The 18909-nt window shown below is 38.5% G+C and overlaps 1 protein-coding gene and 1 non-coding gene across 2 annotated transcripts; both read left to right on the top strand.

The window, feature by feature from the left end:
• Positions 1–334: 334 nt before the first annotated feature.
• LOC120255934 lies at positions 335–841 on the top strand. Its single transcript, XM_039263701.1, has one exon. It carries the CDS (start codon positions 335–337, stop codon positions 839–841), a length of 507 nt encoding a protein of 168 aa, XP_039119635.1.
• Positions 842–17403: 16562 nt separating this feature from the next.
• On the top strand, positions 17404–17510 carry LOC120255937. Its single transcript, XR_005535147.1, has one exon. It is a non-coding gene; the product is annotated as a small nucleolar RNA R71 (small nucleolar RNA).
• Positions 17511–18909: the final 1399 nt, after the last annotated feature.

Raw genomic sequence — 18909 nt, forward strand, 5'->3', positions numbered from 1 at the left:
GGCCTCAAGTTCATCTTCAGCACCAACATCCACCAACATCAGCACCAACACCAGATATTTCACACTCTTTACTACATGTCTTGAAAGGAGAAGAGTATGAACATTAGAGTTATAGGATGAAGACCTTCTTTAGATCTCAAAGGCTGTGGAAGGTGATTGAAGAAGGTATTAGTTCAGAAAAGCCAACAGAAAAGGAGATTGAAGATGATGCAAAGGCTCTATTTTACTGTAGCAGGCTATAGATGATGAAATAATTCTTCACAGAATTATCAGGTTTCATTCAACAAAGGAAGACTGGGATCACATAAAAAATGAGAACCAAGGTACTTCAAGGATGGCTTCAGTGAGGCAGCAAACTTTGAGGCAAAAGTTTGATTTGTTGCAGATGAAGGAGGAGGAGACAGTTCAACACTATATTACTAGAGTGTTAGCTGTGGTTAATCAAATCAAAGGAATGGGAAGTGAGTTGAAGGATGCTGAGGTGTTGCTTAAGGTGATGAGAAGCTTGTCTACAAGATTTATACATGATGTGACTTCAATTGAAGAAGCTAGAGACATGTCCAAAGTGTCTCTTGATGAGTTAAGTGGGTCTTTACAAGCTCATGAGGCCAGGTTTAATCAGTTCTCTAAAAAACATGAAGCTTTTGTAATGCAAGGAGACTCAAGAGATGGTAGAATGACAGGAAGGGGAAGAAATTTCAGAGGTAGAGGAAGATGTGAAGATAATCCAAGAGGAGATGATCAAAGGCAAGCTATGCATCAACAAAGACAACAATATACAAATAAAGGAAGCAGAGGAGGTCCAAGGCCTTTTGGGAGATTCAGTAGGGGCCAAAGATAGTTTGGTAAGAGGGGTGCTTGAGGAGGTTTGCAAAATATGCAATGTTTTAAATGTAAGAAGTATGGTCATTATCAATCCCATAGCTGGTCCACTCAAAGTAGAGGTTAAGATGAGGGCTCAAGTTCATTTGCAAATTTGAGTACAAGTGACTATGGGAGTTTGTTTATGGTGCATAATGGAGAGGAGAAGTATGATTCTTCTATCTGGTTATTGGACAATGGGACTTCTTGTCACATGACAGGTAGAAGAGATTTGTTTCACAGTCTTGATGAAACATTGAGACATAAAGTTAGACTAGGAAATGATAAAGAGGTTGATGTTCTTGGCAAGGGTTTTGTTGCAATTCATGTATGTGAAGAAGGAATTAAGTTGATTCATGGAGTTCAATTTGTGCCTTTGCTTGCACATAATTTACTCAATGTTGGGCAGCTTATTGAAGGGGGATATGATGTGATTTTTGGAAAGAATGGTTGTGTAATTCAAGCCTCAGACAATTGTAAGATTCTATTGAAAGTTCAGGAAAATTGTAATAGTCTGTATCCAATTGAGTTCTCAAGTGAAGTGCAGGTGAATTTAGCTATGAAGAAGAAGGATTTGGTAGTTCTGTGGCATAAGAAGTACGCACATTTGAATTTTCAAGGCTTGAAAGTACTAGCACAACAAAATATGGTAGTAGGCTTACATGAGGTTGAGAAATTGAATTATTATGAAGAGTGTGTCTATGGAAAATTGGCAAGATTTCCATTCAATTCTGTTAAGTCTTGGAGAGACAAGCATAAGCTTCAATTGATTAATGCTGATGTGTGTGGGCCAATGCAAACTGAGTTCATTGTTGAAGGAGGTAAATATTTTTTTACACTTTGTTGATGATTTCTCAAGAATGTGATGGGTATATGTATTGAAGTTTAAGCATGAGGTCTTCAATTATTTCCAGAAATTTATGTCTTTTGTTGAAAGGCAATCTGGACATAAATTAAAGATTATTAGAACAAATAGAGGGGGTGAATTCATGTCAAAAGAATTTCATGAATTTTGTGGGCAGAAAGGTATCAAGAATGAGCTAACTATTCCCTATACTCCCCAGCAGAATGGGATTACAGAGAGGAAGAACAGGACCTTGGTGGAGTTTGAAAGAAGCATGTTGAAAGCTGGTGGTTTGCCAAAAAAATTTTGGGCTGATGCAATCTCTACTGTAGCATATGTCTCTAACATTTCACTAACCTATGCAGTTCAAGGAAAAACTCCACATAAAGCATGGTTTAGGGTGAAACCAAATGTACTACACTTGAGAGTCTTTGGGTGTGTGGCTTTTGTTCATATTCCTATCCAAAATCTGCATAAATTGGATAATAAAGTAGTAGAAGGAGTGTTTGTTGGATACTGTACTAATGCTAAGGCATATAGAATTTTTGTGCCTGATTCGGGGAAAGTTTTGGTGAGCAGAAATGTGAAGTTCATAGAAATCAAATTCTGGCAGTGGTCTGAGGAAAAATAAGGCTCATCTGATATTATTACTCTACAAGAGAGGGGAGTGGTAACTATAGGGAATTTTAGAACAAATGAAGACAGTCATTCAAATGCAGCAGTAGCTAGCAGTAGTGACAGTGAGTCTTCTCAAAAACAAGCTGAGCAAGCTAGTGATTCTAGTGTTGATGAATCTCCAACACCAAAGGTGAGAACTTTAAAAGAATTGTATGAGAGTCGCTCTTATGCTCTCAATGTTTTCAGATCCTAGCAGTTTTGAAGAAGCTGAAAAATCAAAACACTTGAGGCAAGTCATGATAGAAGAAATTGATTAAATTCAGAAGAATGGAACTTGAAAACTTTGTGAATTGCAAGTAGGAAGGAAAAATATAGGAGTTAAATTGGTGTACAAAACCAAATTGAAGCCAAATGGTGAAATTGAGAGGTATAAGGCTAGGCTTGTTGCAAAAGGCTATGCTCAGGAATATAAAATTGATTATGAAGAGGTGTTTGCTCTTGTGGCAAGAATGGACACAATTAGGATGCTGTTAGCTCTTGGAGCTAAAAAGAATTGGCCCATTCATCAATTAGATGTGAAATCTAAATTCTTGAAGAAGAAATATATGTTTCTCAGCCAAGAGGATTTGAGATACAAGGGAAGGACGATCAGGTGTACAGGCTAATCAAGGCTTTGTATGGATTAAAACAAGCTCCAAGGGCCTGGTATGGCAGATTGGATTCTTGGTTTAATTCACATGGTTTTTGCAAGAGTGAGATAGAACATACTTTATACAGAAAGGCAAGAAATCAGGTTGATGTGTTGCTTGTGTGTGTGTGTATGTTGATGATCTAATCTGCTTAGGATCATCAGTGATGCTTGTAAAAAAGTTTAAAGCAACTATGAAGTAGGAATTTGAAATAAAAGATCTGGGATTGATCAAATATTTTTTGGGCCTAGAAATTCATCAAAGCACACATGGAGTGCATGTATCAGAGAAGAGGTATGCTAAGAAGATGTTAAAACAATTCAACATGCATGGTTGCAATGTAGTGAATATGCCAATGAGTGAGAGTACTAAGCTGCAGCTGACTTAAGAAGTAGAAGAGGCTGATGTAACTCTTTATAGGAAATTGATAGGTAAATTATTGTACTTGACTCACACCAGGCCTAATCTTGTGCATGCAGTAAATCTATTGTCTAGATACATGCACCATCACACCAAAATTCACTTAGGAGCTGTTAAACAGGTGCTGAGGTATATTGCTTGGTTTTTTGATTATGGTATTCAATATAACAATGACACTGAATATGTGGTAGAAGGATATTGTGACAATGATTGGAGTGGTGATACACAAGATAGAAAGAGTACTTCAGGGTATGTGTTTAATCTAGGCTCAGGTGCTATTTGTTTGGCTTCAAAGAAGCAGGAGATAGTGGCCTTATTTTCTACTGAGACTGAGTACATTTCCTTGAGTTCAGCTTGTTGTCAAAGCATGTGGATGGAGAAAATTCTGGTTGATTGTGGTCTTGATTGTGAATTAGCAGCCCAAATTTGGTGTGATAATAAGTCCTACATAGCTATTGCCAAGAACCCAACTCTTCATGGCAGAACCAAGCATATGGATGTCAAGTTTCATCACATTAGAGAACTTGTGGCAAAGAAGAAGATCTAATTAAATTTTTGTTCTACTGATGTGCAGGTAGCTGATATTTTAACAAAGTGTTTGAGTATTCAGAAACACAAGCAATTTAGAGGTGAGATGGAAGTCTGTGAGCTTCAATTAAGGGGGATTTTGTTAGATGTGATTGAAGATGGCTGAATTGCAGAGAAGCTATAGTGAAGAGTAGAATTGAATTGAAGAACTGTTCTAGTGGAAATAGAATGTGATCAAGGGACAAGAATGACATTTCAGGTGTTTGAATATCAGTTATTTTCGTTGAGGTTTGAGAGGGAAGAATGAACGGCTAAAATTAAATCTATCAAGATAATTGGTTTAAGTTCAAGGTAGCCTCAAGATTGGTTTTCCAGTGAATGGCCAGGATGTGATCATCAAAGGGGTGTGTGTTAGTTCGAGGCAAGAGTGTTAGGCGGTTTGGTTAACCAAAGTACACCACGCTGTAGATGACTCATTGAACTAGTTTTTTTTTGGTTACTGAAGTATCTGTAGAGATGTAAAAAGCCTAGTTCTTATGTTAAATTTATGAGAGTTTTTTTCTATTTTCTTTGAACATCTCTTCTTGTATGAATTTTCTTGCTTTGTAGAAGTGTTATTTGAGGACAATCCTGCACTTGTGTTAGTAGATAGGAGGTGGTGTCTCCATACCCAATTATTTCTCCAAACCAATGTTCTGACTAAGAATAAAGATTAAGGAAATGAATAAGTACTAAACGTAAGTGAACTTAATTTCATAAATGTAAATAGCTATTATCAATAGTGAATGTCAACACAAATTTGTAACATTAACACATTTTAATAAACAGTAAAATAAATTCATAACTCTAATGGACTATAATCAACAACAAAGTAAATACATAATAATAACATTTAATATTGAACTGATAGCCAGAGTATGAATCTGAATTTAGAGTGGTAACTATAAAATGAAAACACTGGTATATCGTAATGCAAACACTTACTCATCAATTTGTGTCTTGACAGTACATCATTGCCAGTTTCATTGTCTTTGTACATTGTGTCAAGTTCTACAGTTGATGCATCCTTATTATCCTACCCCACCTTAGATCTTGCATTGGCCCTCTCAAGAACATTCATTTTTGGCCCACTTTTCAAACATTGGAGAGACTCAACAACTTTCCTAACGTCATCCATTATTTGCTCATCTACCATACTCAACTGCAAAGGAGGTAACTGATAAGTGCTTGAGTGAACATTTTTTTATGCATGTTTTACATACATTGAGCATCATATTTTATACGGTTTATGTCTCATTTTGTGTATTGGTTGTTCTTTTATGCATATAGGTTGTGAAGGCATTGGGAATTCAAAAGGGAGCGAAGATAGGCTATCATGGCATAATATTGGGAGTTCTTGTACAAATCAAGTTGGAAGACACAAGAGGAGTTCGTGTATGAGTAGATGTGTGCCAACTTCCATAGTTTTGCAAGCCAAGTTATTAATGGAAGGGCACAAAGGCAGCCATGTCTCCACATTCCTCCTCTTTGTAAAGATTTCAAGACCTTTCAAGACGCATTGATGAAGGAAAAGCCGTATAGCCTACCATATGATCGTGTGCCCGATCGTATGGCCTTAAGAGGAGAATGTTTATCATCGCGTTGTGGAAATTACTGTGAAAATTCTTGCAGCCCACGCGGGCGCGTGGAAAATCCACACGGGCGCGTGAGGGCACGTGACAAACGCGATCTAAGACCTATAAATAGCCGTTTTGCCCTATTCTTTCTCATCTTTTGTGCGGCTCTTGAGGGGTGAGACGGCTAGGGTTTGGAGAGGAGGTCTTTGCGGCTTTGGAGGCGCTTCGTCACCAACTTTGATCGATTCCTCCTCCGTCATAGCATCAAGGAAGCCACCGGTGAACCTAGCTTCGGAGTGGGTCCTTCAAGACGTCGAAGCTCTCCATCAAGGCCATCAGTTCATATATAAGGGGGTTTATTTCTATGGTTTTAATGTACTTTCATTCATTGATGGTGTGTTTTGTATGTTGCTCCATGGAGGGCTAAAACCCTAGAGAGTATTTGGGCTTGTGAACCCTAGGATTCTCATCTTTTGTGGATTTGCTTTGTGTTTCTATTTAATCCGAGTTTGATTAAGTTTCATTCTTGATTGTTTAATGCTTGCTTGCCTTATTGATCTTATGGTTATTTGGTTTGCATGATTTGTTGCCTTGGTGGGAGAGAGATCTCCATTAGGGTTAGAACCTCAAGATTGAAGAGGGTTGAGAGGGTGAGTCATGAGATAGTGAAGTGTCCCCTTTCCCCTCCGATTGGTGTATTCTATCTCCATTCCCTAAGCTTTATGCAACCATATTTAGTGGAAGGCGTGAGATTGCTCGATTTCTCCACCGGGACCTTGTAGGGGGTTAGGATCCTTCTCCGGAAATTAGGGTTGGATCAATCTTTAGGAATTGGATACACAGTTTGGAATCCCTAGAGTGCTTTGTGGTCATATGTGGTGTGAGGTGTTGAGATTGAGCGATTTCTCCACCGGGACCTCGAGGGGGACTAGTATCGGTGATCTAGAGATAGACCCGATTATGTTTGGATTTTCCACGACTTAACTTACTCATCATAGAAACACTTTTGCTTATCCGGTACCTAATACACGAATCCTAGGGGAGCATTGCCCTGATTACCCCACTTTTCTATCGATTGAGATTCTCCTTCCATTTTTACCCTTGCATATTCGTCTCCGGTGTTCATCTCTTCGCACATTAGATCACCACACTATCCCATTATCATTAGGCTAGATAGCAGAGAAGAAGTTAGTACTAGTAGCACTGTTCCCTGTGGGTTCGACTACCCGACTCACCGGGTATTTATTACTTCGACACCCGTGCACTTGTGGTACACACATGCATATTCGGACGATGTCAGTAACATAACCTTTCTTTTACCTTTCCTAGTAAGGGTAATCTTTCATAAGGAGGAAGGAGTAGCTATTGAATAAGCCACTTTCCTTACAGCATGAGTAACAGACCTTTCACATTGGTTATCATCTGACGGCTCCTTGACTGCAACATTAATGTAGCCTCACTTAGTTGCAAGTCTCTTCATTGGTTTTCATTGAGGGGAAGATGCTTCTATCTGGGAATGCTAACCTTTTTTTGAGTGATCTTAACTCATCTAATGTCAAATTAAGCCTGTCATCTTCCTTTCTCTTCTTCTCTATGATTGATGTGGATAAAAGGTAACCAATAGCCCATCGGAGACTTTATGGCTCCTCTTCACCCTTTTCTCCTCTTTCCTGGGCCTTGTTTTGATGAATTTTGATGGTCATATGGTAGAAGATTACTCCATAGCAATGCTCCATGTGCTTCTACCATCGAGCTTACCTTTTGACCATCAAGTGACTCTAAGAGGGTATCAACACTAGATTGTTTCCTAAAGCTATTTTCTTTGTCATTTGTCATCTTTCCTCTAGCTTGAACGTCTTAGTTTCGATGATCAAAGGCTTCCATTAGATCGTCTAGTACAACTCACTCTTGGACTACCTACTTAATGTCCATGAAATACGAAAAGGTGTTCATCGGGATATATCCTAGTGATTTCGTTTCATCTTCTCCATCAATTTTGCGCTGGTGGTGCTAGTGATGTCAACTAACATCTTCCATTCACTAGATTCCTTGATTGGTTAGCTATCTCATTGTTAACTACATAATCCAAACATTTCAACATAAATGAGAAACCGAGAAACCGTTGATACTATTAAATTGGTTTGCAAAGTACTGATTGGAAATAATATAGCATAGTGTAAATGTTTGAACAATGGACTTGGGTAATAAACAAAAAGATGAGCATTTCTTTCCAATAATCTAAATAATACATTCATTCCAAAACAATTTAAACATAAAGCATAAGATGCGTACAACATCAAAAGAGATACTTGGATTACAACAGCAAACATAATTCCTTTCCTTGAGTACCCCACAATTCTTCATAACAATCCATACAACAAGAGCAAAACCTACATGCCCATTGACATGCTCTTTGTGTATGTGTACCGCAAGTGTACAGGTGTCAAAGTAATAAAGAACCCAAAGGTTGGGTTATTGTATCCATAAGGAATGAGATTACTTGCAAACACTTTAACTTGTAATCTAACCTTAAACACAAAGTTGTAGAAATGATGATTCAGCACAATTAAATGAATGATAAATTAACAGATAAAGAACAAGCAGACAATCAATAGATGGTGAAGTAAGTGCTTAAACACTGATCCTCCTAGGATTTCTAACATGAAGCACTAAACCTAACTAAACTTCCTTAATGCAAACTATTTGAGTCACAGTGATCCAAAAATACCCCAATCCCGCTTGCATAAGAATTGGTGACTATTCCAATAGAAACCCCCATTTTATGACTTGTTACATCACAAGGGTTTTTTTGAATGCCTGATGATCTAGGGATCCCAGTTGACCGACTTGGCTCCCAAAATAGGTCAGTGCTCTTGCAAGACAACTAACCACTAATCCAATAGAAATTCCTAACCATGGCCTGTCACATCAAAAGAATTTGTATGATTGTATGAAGAACATGGGAGCGCGAGGGTAGATGTGATCAAATCGAAAGGGAAGTGGATACTCCTCTACCCTTGGCTCTCTTCTTCCCCTCTTCAATCTCGATAGACCTATTCTAGTGGGCCTTGCAACTCTTCACAAGATCATTCACAAACATAATCAATGCTCTCACTATAAAGATCATGAAGCAAGGAAAACATAAGATTGGAACTAAAAGTCGATCTGGATTAATGGAAGTGAAGCAAGTTTAACTATAAATCATCCTAGGGTTCACAAGTTTAAGCACCCATAAGAGGGTTTAGCTCCTCATGGAGAAATACAATCCAAAAATGACAAAAAAAAATACATGTTTAAGCTAATAAAAACTATCTCATGTCTATGATTGAAATATGAAAATGAGTCATTCTCCTTAAATGACCGAATGATTATTGATCTTTTTCACTAGTAGTGGAGGAGATAAGGGATATAATGGATGTTGGCAATGGCTCCTGTCTGATGTCTCCTTCTAATGTGCCCTTGTGTATCCGCAAGTGCACAGGTCATAAGAAGTAGTATAACATAGTAAAAAAGTATCGGATAGTCGAATCCATAGGGACCGGTAATCTTCTAGCACTAATTTGTCATCCAATATTTAGTCTAATTAAAGATTGGGGTAAAACACTATTCTAAGAATATATAAAGAATAAAAAAAGTAAAGGGAGGATGGAAAGAGACTAGATAAAAACTAGGTAAAAGCCATGATTAGAAGTAGCGCCCCGGACCAATCCCCTAGTGAAACGTGTAGTGACTCTTCTACAATGACTATAAAGTATCCTATGGATCCTATATGTGCTCGAAAAAGCAATGCTACATCTATAGCATTCAAACACGTCAAGTTATGCAATTGTCACTACGGGTATCATGCACATCGAGTTTTGCAAGTACACTACACCAATCATAACTATGGCATTCAACTCACTTCAAGTATTACAATCACAACTATGCTAATCATGCACATCAAGTTATGTAACACAAGTTTTAATATGGAAAAAACAATAAGAGTCCATAGTCATTGGAAAAGAGTAAATCAACTACAGATTGTCAACGAGGTTCATTAGTCCGGGGCACCAGAGAGTGGTTAGCCACTCATAGGTTCACACAATATTCAAAAGATAATGAAAATAATAAAATAAGAATCCATGGAATCACTATTTCTTCTTAATCTCTCCAATTGTGTTCCGAGGATCTTCTTGCTAGTAACTCTACTCCATATCATGCTTCAAAACCTTCGCTCTAATCCTTGGATAGATGGTGGTGAGGATGGTCCAAAAGTTGCCTCCAAAATCCCAAGTCGAACTCCCTTCAATGCCCTAACTTTGGGGATTAAAATGTTATTTTCGACATAAGCACACTTGTTCTTGGGTCATGCTTAATGCCCATGCTTTACGCAAACTGATCTAGGGTTTGCATCAAAACATATTTTCTCTAGATAGTAAAGTGTATGACCATGAAGATGCCCATGCTTGGGTCTTGCTTCCATAAGCAAGACTGTGCTCTTTGCTCTAATATCTTGCTTTCTTTCTTCTGATATTTTCTTGAAGTCTTGTAATCTGCATGGGGTATAAGCATACCTCCAACAAGCTTGTGTTTTGTCTGAAAGGTTGTAAATGAGCTCTTTTGATGTTACTTTTATTCTAATACTCGTTCTAATGTCTTAAGACCTGTTGACCTGTTAACCTGCATAGAAATACAAATATACCCATAGTAGCTTTAAAATATACAAATCAAATAGTAAAAGACAAGCCAAACACATATAGGAGGTATGCAAAATATATATAAAATGCACTCGTCACCTTCCTTGTTTGATGATTCTTTCCCTCCAAATTAGGTCAACAGCCATATCTTTTTATTGTCTCAAAAAAGCTTTCTTATTTTCTCCTACACTTGACCTTATATACCCTTGTCCCATGATTGCCCATGTTCCTGGCAAGGTTATCCATGGCCATTCGTCTCTCTGCCATTGGCCGGTTAGAACTTATACAATGATTTCTCATAGTTGTGGATAATAAGCCCCCATGGCCGTGTATGACTCTATATTTTGGCAATTTGCCCAGGCTGTCTTGCCCACCGTCATGTCTAAGTTCCCCACGGCGATGTGCTTCTCTGGCTTTTGAGCGTAATTTTTTCCTGTCCTTCCCACGGTCGTGGATGATGATTCCCATGGCCATGCTTGTCTGTGGTGTGTCTCGAATAGTTCACTACGGCCGTGGAGAGTGATCCATGGCCATGTACCCATGTGAACTTCCTTATGGTATGCCCCTTGCATATCCAAAGTACACGGGTCGCACAAGTAGTATAATGTACCCAATGAGGGATTAGGTAGTCAATTACATAGGGACCAACAAGCTTCTAGTGCTAATTTATCCTCCAATATCTAGTCGGTTGAATGAGTAATGAAGTGTTTAATCTAAGAATCTAAGAAAGAAAAGGTGAAGGGAAGTGTGGGAAACAAGGAGATAAGTCTAGCAAATAGAAACAATGGGGAGTAGCACCCCGGAACAATCCCCCAGTGCAATAGGTAGTGACTCTCCTATAGTGGCTCTCCGGTACATCCTATGAATTCTATGTGTGCTCTCAAAGCCTTGTCATATCTATGGCACTCAATTACGCCAAGGTCTGCAACTGTATCTACAGGAATCATGCACGACCAGTTTTACAACCACCTATAATGATTACAACTACGACAATCAACACACACCAAGGTCTACAATTGCATCTACACAAAATCATGCACATCCAATTATATGACACAAGTTTTAACATAGATAACAATAGAACTCCATACCCAATGTAAGAGAGTAATCAAACTACAAATTAACACATAGGTTCATGAATTTGGGGCACCAGAGATGGTTAACCCCTCATAAGTTGACAAGACAATGAAAAGAAAGAGAAAACAATGAAATAGAAATCCATAGACTCCCTATTTGCTTCTCAATCGATCAAATTGCACTCCTAACCGTTGGCCGAGCTTCACTCCGAATCATGCTTCTGAATCATCACTCTAATCTCCAAAATGATGGTGGTGAAGGTGGCCCAAAAGTCACATCCAAATCCTCAAGGCGAACCCCCCTTGAAACCCCAACTTTGGGAATTAAAAAGGAGTTTTCAATCCAAGCATGGGCATGCTTAGGCCGTGCTTCTCAGCCATGCACTTTACGACCAAATCTACCATTTCAACATCAATTGATTTTTCACCCGGTAGAGAAGTGCATGATCCAAAAGCACGATAGTGCTCTGGGCATAGTGACCATGCTTTTCAGCCATCTGAATAAATCTTGAATTCAGTAATTTGCATGGTTCAAAAGCACAGTCGTGCTTGCCTTTGCAAACTTGCACTTGGTCTTTTGATGCCGAATTTGCTCTAATACTTCTTATTTTGACCCAAGACCTCCTGATCTACATCCAAAATTCAAAGATACCCAAAGTAGTACTGAAATATATAAACAAATGCTAAAAAGACAAGCAAAATATGAATAAGAGGTATGAAAAACATTTATATATATATATATATCAAATGCACTCATCACCTCAAAACTTGTTGTTTTAGCTCATTTTCTTTGGCCATTGCTCAATTAAAATCCTATCTACAAAACTAAACAATAAGGATACAGATGAGCCCATAACACAGGTTAAAAAATGCCATTAATATGCAAAATGCTAACTCAAAACATGTTGCAACAAACACTTATCAAACACTCCCACACTTGAGTGTTTACTTTTCCTCAAGCAAAATAAACAATAGAGACAAATGAGAATCAGATAAGTGTTTGCTTCAGGCTCACTGGATAGTAAAATGAATAAGATTCTGAATTTTAGGATTAGTTTATGTAACATTCAATGCAAGATGTACTCGTAGCAATAATTACTGACAAATAAAGGATGAGACACAAAAGCATGTGTGTAAAAGACCAAGAACTTCACTCAAATCACCCCACTTTCAAATTTTAACAAGACACAAAATTACAAAATGAAAAGACAAGCAACTTGGGTATTAGTTGCACACAAGCCCTAAGGTAGCCATTTTTGATCAGCCGGTCAAGTGGCTTTCACACTTAAGGGATTGTAGCTCTTTATACCCAATACAAGAGAAAAGTGGTAGCTTTTACTCTTCTTGTAAGATAGATCTTTCTCTCACTAGGGCATAATTTGTATCTGACTTGTGAGAGTAGCTACATTCTTTATATGAGGTAGTTCTTTCCAACCTTTATAGATAAATTCGGTTTAACAATCAATGCGAACCCATTTGGAGGGTTTAAAGAGTGAGTAAAACAACAGGACATAGTACACAATAACAAGTTCAAGAAAAAAAGAAAGAGAATGCAGAATTAAAACAAAACTTCTCTGACTCAACGAAGATGGGCCTGATGAATTCCAGGGTTGGGGCAAAACAAGGGCTTGGAGCTTGGTATGGTGTACGGCCATGGGAAAAATACCCATGGCCATGGATTCAATGTTGCAAAGGACAGTGAATGAGAAACAGAACTTACAGGACATGAAATAAAAATTCTGTATAGAGAAAAGAGGAAATGCACTAAGTGTAGCAATACATAAAGAGAAGGGACTAACATAAGAACAAACTAATAAATTGCACAAAATAGAACTAAATAAGAAGTGAGAAAAACTAAAAGAAGTGACAACAAAAGCTACTTTAGAAACATAAATGCATGCAAAATAAAGTAAAGTCTCAAATGTCAGGTTTAGCTAGCTAGTCATGCTTATGCTGAAGTTGTTGGGGCAAGGACTACTGGTTCTGCTGATGGTGCAAAGAAAGCGCCCGAGGAGCTATCATTGTTGAGGTGACCGTGGAGAGTGGCAAACTCAGTAATTATAGTAGCTAGAACTATAGCTAGTTGGCTAACATGGTGTCCAAATCACTGTAAAGCTCAGTGACGACAATGTCAAGCCTTGGGAAATGGTCTCGAGCTTGAGTAGATGGCTACTCAGGTTCCTATAGAGCTTCCTCCACTGGCTGGTTTGCTCCATAAGCGTGATAGATGTGTTACCTTCTTCGTTCTCAGATTTTCTCCTTCTCTTTTGATTCTTCATTCAGCTCGTATTCACCGGAGTCAAGGAGGCATACCATATACATTGCTTTAAGTATAGCAAATCCGAGTGGTGTGAGTACAGAAACCTTTTCCATGTTCCTCACATTCTTAATAAGCCCTATCCCAACGAAGGAGGCAAGTAACATAAGGACCTGCAAATAGAACTCCAGTTTGTTTGTGCTAGCTTTGATGATGCAAACACTCAGCTACAATGAACCCCAAATGCATAGGGATGTTTTGAAGCATGCAATGCAGGTCCAAAAGATCATTCTTGCTTAATACCCTAGTGCTATCTCCATAGCTAGTTACTGTGCAACTAAGAATGGCGTGCGCATATTGATAAGCAAGACGGTAGAGAGAGATGCCCTTAGAGACTTTAGATTCATAGTTGCCATGATCGAGATGATGATAAGAACTCCCAAAATTAACTTTCACTGGAAAGTCAACCTCTAGCTGGCCGTATTCCTCAGTGAGTACATACTCATGGTCATAGAATTCAAAAAATAATGTGAACTCTATTAGGTTGAGACTGTGATACTTCCCTAAACACTAAAAATGGATTATCTTTACATGATCCAAATTGGGTGTAAGCTTGTCAAACTCGAATGAGGCTAGTATGTCTAAGGTCACCTCATGGTAACCAACTTCTTAAACTGATATCAGTTTGTTCCATCCCCCATGCTCACTAATGCTCTAACTTCATCCTCTAAACTAATGCTTCTAAGTGTAGTCAAATCTATGTATCAGTTCTGTCCAAATCTATGAGTGCAAAGGCGATTAAAGCGCTCTTGATGTGTGGGAATGGAAAACTCGAGTATTAACTATTGCAAATAGCTCTGGCTCTTTTCAAGGGTGCTTATGAGCCAAACGTTTTACCCTTGGGGTCACACCTAAAAAAATAAAAGCAAAAGAATCAGTGAAAGCTAAAAAATAGGAAGCCCCATATCCGTGGACTATCTATGTAGGGTTATGGGTTTAAGCGGGCTCCCATTTAGGAAAATCCCATGATAGTGGAAAAATTTTCCACGGCCATGCAGAAGATTGACCATGGCCATCCACCGTGGTCAGCCTCCATTTCTCCTTCAAAATACTAAACAATGACCACACAACATGAGCTAACTAAATTTCACAAGCAAATGAACTAAAAACATGTTGATTTCCAACTAAATGATAGGCAAATAGATTTAGGGCAGGCAAGGTAACCGAAGAAGAAACTTAGCGATGAGTTTTTGAGGATAGGGCGATGAATTGAATTCAGCAAGAGTCTCACTTGTTTAGAAAGAAGTAGAGAAATGATTTGGAATAGTCAAGAGTTGCAACCTTGGTTGTGCAGGTGTGTTAGATGATTAAGTGTAAAGGGAAGAAGGAAATTAAAATGTCACAATAAAAACCCCTCACAATATAATCCACGGTCATGGACGACTGGATCCACAACCATGTATCTCATAGAGATAGAGTCCATGGGCATGGGTAACCATATTCATGCCCGCGCATAGCACAAAACAGAATCTGGGGATTCCCACGACCGTGGAGAATAGGTCTCATAGTAATACCCCTGACTAGATCTAATAAAAACTCCTCACCATGTCCGTGCAAGCCTTTGAAAAACTGCAATTCCAAAACATTTTTTTTCATATTACAAAACAAAAATGTGATCAGGACGGTAAAAACCCAAACAAACCTCAAATACTCCACTCATAGCATACAAATCACCCTAGTACAATTCAAAAACATTTTCTCCCCAGCCAACAATAAGATGTGGATGAATTAATACTCACCAAACAAGAAAAACAAGACAAACATAGTACCAACAATTTATTACTCCAGAAAGGAAAACAAAGATAAGAAAAGAAGAAAGAACTTGGGTTGTCTCCCAAGAAGCGCTAGTTTTACATCTTTAGCTCGACGTACCATGTTGCGATTTCATCAATGATGTTCTTCCAGGAGGACGACCTCTTTACCTGACTTGGGTGAAAAGAAAGGGAAGCACCCTTGACATAGGCTAGAACGCTGGTGGGACTCATCCTTACATCTTGGGTGGAATTGATGTTCACTCGATTGCACACCTTGTGAACTATCGAGGTGTTGCTTGTGATCCCTATCTTGACTTGGTGGCCTTCTTCCACAAAGCTTTATCCATCCTCATGGGGGCTTTTCACTCATACTAATAGTTCTTTAAGAAGCATCCTCAATCTCCTCATTGTCTTCGGGTAGCTCCTCTAAATGATAAGAATATAACATTTCCTGCACATGGTCATAAACTAGTTCATCAGTAATATCACAAAAAAAAAAACATAAGTTATCAAAATCAAGAGAGCAACTAATTTATAAGTTACTGTCTCATTCCCCACTCTCAATGTAATTTTCCCACCATCCATGTCAATGATCTCTTTGGAAGTCCGTAAAAAGGATCGCCCAAGTATCAAAGGAACATCAACATCTTCATTAACGTCAAGTACCACAAAATGCATTGAAAAGATGTATTTATCAATTTTCATGAGCACATCATCAATGACTCCGTGTGGGTGTTTCACAGAATAATCAACCTTTTGCAAGGTCATGCAAGTGTGCATTGGATCTCCTAAATCTAGCTTCTGAAATAAGTTGTAAGGAATCACATTAATACTTGCACCAGAATATGCAAGAGCCTTTACTTCACCCAAATTTCCTAAACAATATGGAATTATAAAACTTTCGAGGTCTTTCATTTTACTTCATAAGTTATGCTAGAGAACTGCTGAACATCCGCCCTCAAAAACCATTGTTGGACTCTCTTTTAGCTTCATTTTGTTGGTGATGAGATCTTTTAGGAATTTATCATAGTGTGGCATTTGCGCTAATGCCTCAACAAAAGGGATATTAACATAGAGATGCTTGAACAAGTCCAAATTTTTTTGTACTGCTTATTCTCTTGCTTGTTCTTGAGCCAGGCTGGATATGGAATCCTTCGCCTGAATGGAAGAATCTTCTCCTCTTCAACCTCCTTATCTTCCGGCTAAATTTCTGGCTCTCCACTACTCTTCTTTGGTTCTTTTCCGGTAGCAATGTTTTGTCCCATACTTATCGACCACTTCCCAATGTGATAGCTTTTTCTTATTCACTTGGATTAGCCTTTGTGTTGCTTGGCCAACTACCAGGGGGTCATTCTACAAGGCTCTTGGTGATTTGTCCTACTTGGTTTTTCAAGTTTTGCATTGAAGCTTGCAAATTACGAAGTGTAGTGTCAACTTCCTCAAATCTCATCATATAAGACTGGATAAAGCTTGCCAAGACTTTCTCTAGAGTTGAAATTCGGTCTAGCTGACCTTGTTAGCGAAACGAGGAAGGTGCATCTTGCCTCAGTTGGCCTTGATTTCACTAATAAAAGTTTGGATGATTCTTCCATCCAGGATTGTAAGTATTACTGTTTGGGTTTCTGGGTCTTGGTGTGTCCCCATGAAATCAACATATTCAATGGATGAAGAAGAATTGGGAGCAATTGGGCAATCAATTGAGGTATGGCCATCACCACAATCTTTACACATCATAACAGAAGTGTTCCACAATGTGGCTAAAACATCCAGTTTCTTGCTCAACGCTTCTATTTGAGTAGCCAAAGAAGACATTGCATCCACTTCATGTAGTCCTACCACCTTCTTACCCTCATGTCCACTCCATTGGCAACTATTCAATGCCATGTCTTTAATTAGTTGATGAGCTTTTGTGGGGGTCTTGTTTAAATGGCAATGCCATTAATGAGTTGTTGTGCTGTGGCTTTCAACCCATTGTAGAAGTTGTGGACTATCATCCAATCGGGAAAACCATGTTGGGGACATCTTCTAACTAGATCCTTCAACCTCTTCCAAGTCTCAAAGAGTGATTTAGATTAGGCTTGTGAAAAGGAAGAGATCTTATTCCTCAGTTTTGCCGATTTCCCAGGAGGACATATCTTTCTAGGAAAGCGTCAACCATCTTATCCCAAGCAATAATGGAGGCTCGGGGCATGGATTTGAGCCATTTCTTTGCATGGTCCTTAAGGGAGACCTAGGTTTGATCCTGAGTAATGATGCCAAAAACTTAAGATGCTCTGTATGTATGTGTACCGTAAGTGCATGGGTGTCGAAGTAATAAAGAAACCAAAAGTTGGGTTATCGTATCCACACAGAATGAGATTACTTGCAAACACTTTAAATTGGTTATCTAGCCTTAAACACAAAGTTGGAGAAATGATGATTCAACACAATCAAATTAATGGTAAATGCACAAAAAAAGAACAAGGAGACAATCAATAGATGGTGAAGCAGGGGCTTAAACACTGCTTGCACGAAACCTAGGATTTCTAACTTGAAGCACTAAACCTAACTAAACTTCCTTAATTCAAACTATTTGTGCTGCGGTGATCCAAAAAATACTCTAATCCTGCTTGCACGACAATTGGTGACCATTCCAATAAAACCCCCATCCTATGACTTGTCACATCACAATAGTTTGTATGAATGCCTGATGGTCTAGGGATCCCTGTTGACTGACTTTGCTCCAAAAATAGGTCAGTGCTCTTGCAAAACATTGAATCGAAATTCCTTATCATAACCTGTCACATTAAAGGAATTTGTATGATTGCTTGAAGAACATGGGAGCGTGAGGGTAGGCGTGATCAAATAGGAAAAGAAGTGGATACTCCTACCCTTGGCTCTTTTCTTCCACTCTCCAAACTCGGTAGACCTATTCTAGCGTGTCTTGTAACTCTTAACAAGAACGGTCACAAACACAATCAATGCTCTCACTATAAAAATCATGAAGCAAGAAAAACACAAGATTGGATCTGAAAGTCAATCTGAATTAAAGGAAGTAAAGCAAGTTAAACTCTAAATTATCCTAAGGTTTACCAGTTAAAGCACCCACAAAAGATTTTAGCTCCTCATGGAGCAATACAATCCAAATATGACAATAAAAAAGAAATACATTTTTAAGCAAATGAAAACTCCCTCAAGTCTATGATTGTAATCTGAAAATGAGTCATTTTCCTTGAATGTCAGAATGAAGGTTAATCTTGTTCACTGGCGATGGGGGAGACGAGAGATATAATGGATGTTGGCAATGGTTCCCGTCCGATGTCTTCTCCCTTGTATGATATTCTTCCTCTCCAAATTAGGTTAGCAATCGTCTCTCTTTTTTTTGTCTAGAAAAAGCTCTCTTTTTTCTCCAAAACTTAACCTTATATGCCCTTGTCCCGTGATTGTCTACAACTGTGGCAAGGTTATTTACAGCCGTGCGTCTCTCTATTATTGGACATTTAGAACTTGTACTTTCCAACAGCCGTGGAT

Source organism: Dioscorea cayenensis, unplaced genomic scaffold (assembly GCF_009730915.1).
Source record: "Dioscorea cayenensis subsp. rotundata cultivar TDr96_F1 unplaced genomic scaffold, TDr96_F1_v2_PseudoChromosome.rev07_lg8_w22 25.fasta BLBR01001244.1, whole genome shotgun sequence".
NCBI lineage: Eukaryota > Viridiplantae > Streptophyta > Magnoliopsida > Dioscoreales > Dioscoreaceae > Dioscorea > Dioscorea cayenensis.

Coding starts and splice junctions, on each gene's coding strand:
- LOC120255934 (XM_039263701.1), top strand. CDS start 335: ATGGCTTCAGTGAGGCAGCAAACTTTGAGGCAAAAGTTTGATTTGTTG.